The sequence below is a fragment of the Panulirus ornatus genome, chromosome 32, assembly GCF_036320965.1.
Source record: "Panulirus ornatus isolate Po-2019 chromosome 32, ASM3632096v1, whole genome shotgun sequence".
NCBI lineage: Eukaryota > Metazoa > Arthropoda > Malacostraca > Decapoda > Palinuridae > Panulirus > Panulirus ornatus.
The window spans coordinates 22,643,973-22,652,155 of record NC_092255.1 but is presented as its reverse complement, the minus strand read 5'-3'; the positions used below and the strand labels follow the sequence as shown (position 1 = coordinate 22,652,155).

General features: G+C 38.8%; 1 protein-coding gene across 1 annotated transcript in view; it reads left to right on the top strand.

Annotated features, from left to right (window-relative positions):
• Positions 1-3,532: 3,532 nt before the first annotated feature.
• The window catches only part of LOC139759170 (pyridine nucleotide-disulfide oxidoreductase domain-containing protein 2-like), a 49,178-nt gene continuing 44,527 nt past the window's right edge, over positions 3,533-8,183 (top strand). The window contains 2 exon segments of the mRNA XM_071681218.1: positions 3,533-3,567; positions 4,962-5,044. Of these exon segments, the coding sequence (XP_071537319.1) occupies positions 3,548-3,567; positions 4,962-5,044 (103 nt within the window). The 5' untranslated portion in view covers positions 3,533-3,547.

Here is an 8,183-nt window from a genome sequence, read left to right as displayed (position 1 = left end):
TGTATTTTAGTTTCTAGAAGACAACAAAAGAAAGAACTAAACTAGGAGTGATTCTCCTTGAAGGCTCAGGTTGGGTCGTCTAAATGTGTGGAAGTAACCTAGATGATGAGAAAGAAGAGAGAGGTAGAGTTTTGAGGAAAGGAACATGGATGGTTTAGCTCTGAATGAAACCTGAATAAACAAAGTTTTAGCTCTGAATGAAACCTGAATAAACGAAGTTCGAGTGTTAAGTTGAAGAATGGTTTCAAAATGTAATCAGGATGAAATCAGGTTGTCAAGGAAGAGGTAGCACTACTGATCAAGCAGGTGTAGGAAAATGAGCTTCAGGTTGATGTAGGTAAATATTAAATTTTTGAGAGGGGGTAATTCTTGGTGCTTAAGCAACTTGCCATAAGAGGAGGATGACGAGGGATTTTGGGAGTTGCTGAGTTTTGAGGTTGGACTCTCTTTTAATATTAATATGGAGGTATTCAAATATGAGGGTGAGTAATGTGGCAATTGAGGGTATAATTGGGAATTTTAAATGTCCGATGAGATGAATAGGAATGGTGAACAGCTTGGGGAGTTGTGATGAGAAAGGACTGGTGATTGGGAATACTTGGTTTAAAAAAGAGACTATGTGAAAGAGTAGGAAAGATGGTAAGAGGGTATTATTGGATTACATACCATTTATTTTGTGTGCCAAAGAGAGAGTTGTAGATGCAAATTAGTCGACAGGGTCATCTGTTGGGATGTCTGATCATTATTTCGTGGAGGGAAGGGTGAAAAAGTGTGTGGATTTTCTGGAAAGAAACAGAAGTGAAGAGAGGGTGGTGAAAGTAAGTGAGCTTGGTAGAAAATTGAAGAAATACCATGAGAGATTAGGTGGTGAATAGCAGAAAGTGAGTACACGAAACTGAGTGAGTGGGTAAGGAATAGGAAATATTTGGGAAAGTATTACTATGTGCAAGAGAAGTGTGTAACATGCGTAAGGTGGACAGGTTAGAAAAGGTATCGACTGGTGGGATGAAGTAAAATTTTAGTAAAAAGTAGAGAGAGGTGTATGGGCAGTACAGTGCACAGACTGAACTCTGACAGTATATCTTTGGCTTGACATAACGCTTGATAACGGTGATCGATTGCACTTGACTTGCCGCGATAATGTTCTAATCAATTACGTGTGGCTTACACTACTAATGCAAGTAACTAAAATGAAAATTATGTAAGAAAAGGGCCACAGTCCGGTGAAGTGCGTATATTGAAACTTTTTAATAAGTTATCGATGGAAGGTTGTAAGGGGTTTCTGATAAAGAATATTCTGTGGAAGCAAGGACAAAGTATTCTAGGTTGGATAAACTCTTAAATCTAAGAGTACACGAATGAACTTGCAAAAAAATCTTGTTGAAATACCATCATCCAAAGCCGTATGCGCACGACTGAACGCAGCAATTATATGTGATCAAACAGCAGCTATCTAATCTTATAATCTGACGAGGACCTGAGATTATGTGACTATATATGGTTCACTTCGTTATTACATCGCTAAAGATGAAGTTGGTCAGATGCTTCCAACGTTTTATTGGACAAATTCGTAGTTGTCACACTTTCACACAGGGAGCAAAATACGATGTCATTATTGTTGGCGGAGGTGTGACAAAAAAACACTGGAGTGTCTTCAGACAAAAAAAAAAGGTTGCATTTCTTGGACTGATGCCAAGAAAAAAATGACGGGAAGCTAACTTTAGCAAGAATTGGAGGAGTATTCGGTGCAAGAATCTATTATAAGGATCATATTGGAAATATGTATATGTGGTATCCTCGAAAAAAAATATTCACGTGCTATTTTTTATGTATTTTGCAAAAATGACTTTGATTGCTCAAGTCTTGCACTGATTTTTGGACATCAAAACCCACTTCTTCATTTCATCTGTCTATCTGGAGACCTATATCACTAGAAAATGAGTGATGCTAGGGATGAACAAGCTTCTAAAGCCATAATAGGATCTGGGAAATGAGCAGGTTTTGAACGTCACATTGGAGCTAAAATATCTAAAGATCCAGCAATCAGTACGGATTCGTATACTCTTTGTGTGCTTAAGGTTGACTAATACGGAAAGTACGATTTAAGGAACGAATTAGTGACGACAGCACAACTGAATTCAATGGTGGTATTGCTGCTCATATTGGAGTAAAGTGGCAATGACGTGGCAATGACGATGTATTAGTAACCAGGGCTGGAGATGTGCTTGTCCTAGTGAGTGGAGGGTGTTGATTAAGTGAACGTGTAAATAGTGACCAAGCCCTCTAATATCAGCAGGACACCGTCGTCTTTAAACAATGTATCTCGCTGAATCCCGAATTATCTTAGAAAACGCTTTGGGGAGAATATGAGAGCAAATGTCTTATCAAATGTGCTACCAGTGAACTATCTGAAAGAATCGAATTCTTACTTTCGAAGTTCATACATATGCAATGGCGTTGTTTTTTTTTGGCTGCTTCCAAGGCTGTTTGACTCCGAGTGATCTTAGGCTGCAGTTTAGAGTTATTGTATCAAGTACTACTGATAACCATGTTATTGTCTAATTTTCTGATAAAAGGTGATGGAATAAATATTGTTATCCAATCGTGCCTTGTTATTATTCAGGATTTAAACGAACTGGTACATCATCATACATATATGGTGGAGATGCGAGGCAATAATGGCTTAAGGCATTACCAACGCAGCTTGAATATGTACCTAAAACGCAGAGCAAATTCCCTCATTTCGTCTTGGACTGCAACATGTGTTGCACCCACCGAGACCACCTAAAATCACATGGAGTCAAAACAGCAGTGGAGGCAACTCCAAAACATACTTTAGCCTCAACCTCGATGCTCATTTACAGGTTAACCTCGCATGTGTACCGTGGCCCAAATCCCTTAATTAGTAACTCCGGCAAAGTTTAATGATATTCATCTCCACCAAACAATGATCCTTTCGAGAGACTTCCCACTTGGCAACCTTCGTATCAGCCATTCACACCGTGCAACCACTCTCCCTACTATCTCTACATCCACTACTATGTGCCTAATGTAGGGGATCGTCTTCCCTTTGGTTTCCCTCAATGTCATGTTCCCTCGGATCCTTCGGTATAATTCTTCCGACCTGAGAGAGACCTCGCTTTCAGAGTCCAGGGTGGATCATATTAAATGTCCGTACTTCTTATGCGTACATAGGTGACCGGTGGACGGCCAGTTAGCTTAACATAATTTCTGATTGAATTCATTTATCCCTTTGATCACTTCCCTGTGGGTGACCCCTCCCCGACAGAGATGCAGCACTAGGCTATATAAAACAGCAAGGGTTAATATACGTTGGTTGGTCTTTCTCAAGGATGATTAGGTAAGTACTTCATAGGGGCCATGATGAAAGTTTCCCGGGGTGAGTGTAAAGAAATGCAATCGTAAAATGAATAATGTTTAAAGAACCCGGGAGTGAGCAATAGTGAAGGGACGGAAGTCGATGCTCTTATGTTCGCAGCGGCTGGGAAAATTTAGTAAACAAACGGCGGAATTTTGATTTGTGAAAATGTGCTTCGTGCTATATTTGTAGATATTTTCGGGGATATTCGAGTTCTGTTAGACCCCAAAAGTGAGATATAAGTGTACACGATATTGTAATCATTTGTGTAAGAGATGAACAGTGTCATTTGTATTGAGGAACACGAGATTACACATATTGAAAGGAGATGGTTTGTTTGTGTACAGGCCAACAGTGGAGGCAAGGGAACGAGAGGCACGCCGAGTTGTTATACTTCATTACATTGGAATGTATGTAAATGCTGCCTATGAAGGGAAATCATGTTAGTAAGAAATATCCCAAAATGAAAGCATCGAGGTCGAGGGTTATTGTAGAGGTGCTTCCACTGTTTTTCGGCTTCGTGTGCTTGGGGGGAGGGGGTTGCACAATATGCTGTATTTTAGGACGAAATGGAAATTTTGCTTTGTGTTTTAGGTGCATATCCAACCTACGTAGGTAGTGTTTTAAGCCGTCATTGCCCCGCATCTCCATAAATGTAAGAGAGGGTTATGTTAATGTAAATCTCGGATAAGAACAAAGCACCTTTAGTTGATATTTTTTCCAGCACCTTTTCTGTGACAGTTAGATAACAGCGCCTTATATAATGAGTATCACTTAATGTACCAAGAGGTGTGAATGTCAGAAGTTGACGGGACAAGTAGAAGGAGAGATTGAAGACAATTTGGAAGGATTCAGTGAAAGATGCTTTGAGTTATTGGGGCCTGAATTGACAGGAGGGCATGAGGCATACATGAGAGAGTGAATTGGAATGATGTAGACAGATGAGCAACATACCGTCATTGGACTGAACCAGGTTATGTACATCAAGTATCTAGGGGAAACTGCAGAAAGGTTTATGGTGCCTGATTTGTGGATGAGGCTTTGGTGCATCACAGATGACATCAAATGACTTTTTTCTTTGTTTTGTGTGCTACCTTGCTGATACAGGAAATGGGGAAAAGAAAGACAAGAAAAGTATAATTATTAGCAATTTGCAGGGCCAAAAAAGCGTTATTATGTTAGGTTATCATATAAGGCAAATAAGCCTTTTATTATGAAATCTTTGGTGCATTATACATGACAGCTAGAGAGTGGATGTGAGTAAATGAAGTTTTTTCTTTGCTGCAGGCGCTACCTCACTAACTCGGGAAATAGTAAATATGAATGAAATATACATAAACATATTTCTCAGAGGAGGTAACAATGATCATTACAAGAAATTCAAATTAGCAAAAGCTACAGCTAATGTCATTTGAAGTTTTTTATATCCAGCTTATATTTTTGCAACAACCTGTGGTTCTGTTTAAATTTCAGCCAAGAAATGCTGGGGTGGGATGTTATGTGCCAAGCAATGACAGTGGCATGAATCATACAACTGTGAACAGAAGATATTATTGAAAATAAAAGTTATGAGATATTTCAGGAGTTTTAGTAGACAGTTAGGGAAATGTCTCACTTCAGGATATACAGAAAAAGCAAAATATGATGCCATCATTGTTGGCGGGGGTAAGTAAAGATGTAAATATGATAAGTCATCAGAAAGAGGGCAGGCCTATTTTAGCTGTTGCACATTTGTTCCACTTTAATGGATTGATTGTTGTAAAGTAAGGACTTATCTCTATCGTGTATGAGTATCTTGCAAGGGATACTCGAATTCTGTTGTTTTGAAAGTGGTGAGGTTCAGAGGGTCTTGCCTGCTAGAAATATTGAGAATGTGGGTTATATTAGCTCTGATATTTCTTAGGTGTTGATGATGATGATGATGATGATGATGATGCAATAGTAAGGAGGGTTATGAAGAAGGGAAATGCATAGTTGAATGATGAATAAGTAATTTAAAGTGTAATAGAATATTGAAAAGCAACATAACTTCCAGTTTGGAATGCTGATTATTAAATTTATTGTCATTTAGTAGCTTCTTTCTCTCGTATCATAGGACTCGCACTTTTGTTTTTGTATTTTGTATTTTAGGATTGAAATAGTAGGATAGATGAAGTTATTGGTATTTTAAGTAGAAGTTATTGGTATTTTCAACAAGCATATTAAAAGTTTACATAATTTTGATCATACTTTAGTACCATTCAGATAAAATCTGACACCTTTAGTTTGTGCTGTTTTGTTCACTTAAATAGATGGAATAAGAACTTGTTTTTAAAAGACTGGAGCATCCAATAGGATTTGGAATGGGTTTGAAGAAGGGACAAGGGTTGCGTGTCATCGATCATGTGTTGTGTAGCATTTTTTGCTGGAACCCTTACTTAATTATGGATGGAGGCAGAAGTGTTTTATTAGTTATTTTGTCGTTTAAGTGCCATTCCCAGCGTAAAGAACAGTTGCACTCTTTATGATGTATTACCAGAAAACTGAGATTGTATCTCTCATGTTATGATTTGGATGCAATTTGGCCTAAAATATTGCTACAAAATTAACATTGACTTTAAATCAATACATACCTGTAGACACTAACACTAGTTATTTAGACTGATGGTTCTTGAACTGGAGCAGTGCTAACAACCTTTTGCTTGTTTTCTGTTTGTATTTCTTTTGACAGTTGGCTCAAGACTTAATTCATGGCTTTGATACATACTATGCTATAATTGTAATGCTGAAAATTAAGATATGGTTTGGGTATTAGGTAAAGTTAGATGAGTTTTTCGGTGATTTCTTTTAGTATATTATCTTTTCATGGTAATGAACCACACATTATCACTGATATTTATATTTCAACCCACTGCCACACATTTATGTGTTTGCTTTTATCTGTCCTATGAAAGCGTGATATCAGATTTGCTGCTTCGTGTATATATCGTGAATGTTCTTATGTGTATTGTTTTTTCTTGTGTAATCTTTGATCTGATACATGCCTGTTACTCTCTTGTATATGGTCAAGCAAAGACAGTTCTCTGTGAGCAATAAACTATTATTATTATTATAATTATTATTATTATTATTATTATTATTATTATTATTATTATTGTGCAAAAGATGCTTGTGGCATGAGAAGTGTGGGAGGTGGGCAGATTAGAAAGGGTAGTGAATGGTGGGATGAAGAAGTAAGATTATTAGTGAAGTAGAAGAGAGAGGCATTTGGGCAATTTTTGCAGGGAAATAATGCAAATGAGTGGGAGATGCTTAAAAGAAAGAGGCAGGAGATCAAGAGAAAGGTGCAAGAGGTGAAAAAGAGGGCAGAGAGTAGGGGTGAGAGAGTATCATTAAATTTTAGGGAGAATAAAAAGATGTTCTGGAAGGAGGTGAATAAAGTGCGTAAGACAAGGGAACAAATGGGAACCTCAGTGAAGGGGGCTAATGGGGAGGTGATAACAAGTAGTGATGTGAGAAGGAGATGGAGTGAGTATTTTGAAGGTTTGTTGAATGTGTTTGATGATAGAGTGGCAGATATAGGGTGTTTTGGTCGAGGTGGTGTGCAAAGTGAGAGGGTCAGGGAAAATGATTTGGTAAACAGAGAAGAGGTAGTAAAAGCTTTGTGGAAGATGAAAGCCGGCAAGGTAGCGGGGTTGGATGGTATTGCAGTGGAATTTATTAAAAAAGGGGGTGACTGTATTGTTGACTGGTTGGTAAGGTTATTTAATGTATGTATGACTCATGGTGAGGTGCCTGAGGATTGGTGGAATGCCTGCATAGTGCCATTGCACAAAGGCAAAGGGGACAAAGGTGAGTGCTCAAATTACAGAGGTATAAGTTTGTTGAGTATTCCTGGGAAATTATATGGGAGGGTATTGATTGAGAGGGTGAAGGCATGTACAGAGCATCAGATTAGGGAAGAGCAGTGTGGTTTCAGAAGTGGTAGAGGATTTGTGGATCAGGTGTTTGCTTTGAAGAACGTATGTGAGAAATACTTAGAAAAGCAAATGGATTTGTATGTAGCATTTATGGATCTGGAGAAGGCATATGATAGAGTTGATAGAGATGCTCTGTGGAAGGTATTAAGAATATATGGTGTGGGAGGCAAGTTGTTAGAAGCAGTGAAATGTTTTTATCGAGGATGTGAGGCATGTGTACGTGTAGGAAGAGAGGAAAGTGATTGGTTCTCAGTGAATGTAGGTTTGTGGCAGGGGTGTGTGATGTCTCCATGGTTGTTTAATTTGTTTATGGATGGGGTTGTTAGGGAGGTGAATGCTAGAGTTTTGGAAAGAGGGGCAAGTATGCAGTCTGTTGTGGATGAGAGAGCTTGGGAAGTGAGTCAGGTGTTGTTTGCTGATGATACAGCACTGGTGGCTGATTCATGTGAGAAACTGCAGAAGCTGGTGACTGAGTTTGGTAAAGTGTGTGAGAGAAGAAAGTTAAGAGTAAATGTGAATAAGAGCAAGGTTATTAGGTACAGTAGGGTTGAGGGTCAAGTCAGTTGGGAGGTAAGTTTGAATGGAGAAAAACCAGAGGAAGTGAAGTGTTTTAGATATCAGGAAGTGGATTTGGCAGTGGATGAAACCATGGAAGCTGAAGTGAATCATGGGGTGGGGGAGGGGGCAAAATTCTGGGAGTGTTGAAGAGTGTGTGAAAGTCAAGAACATTGTCTCGGACAGCAAAAATGGGTATGTTTGAAGGAATAGTGGTTCCATCAGTGTTGTATGGTTGCGAGGCGTGGGCTATGGATAGAGTTGTGCGCAGGAGGGTGGATGTGCTGGAA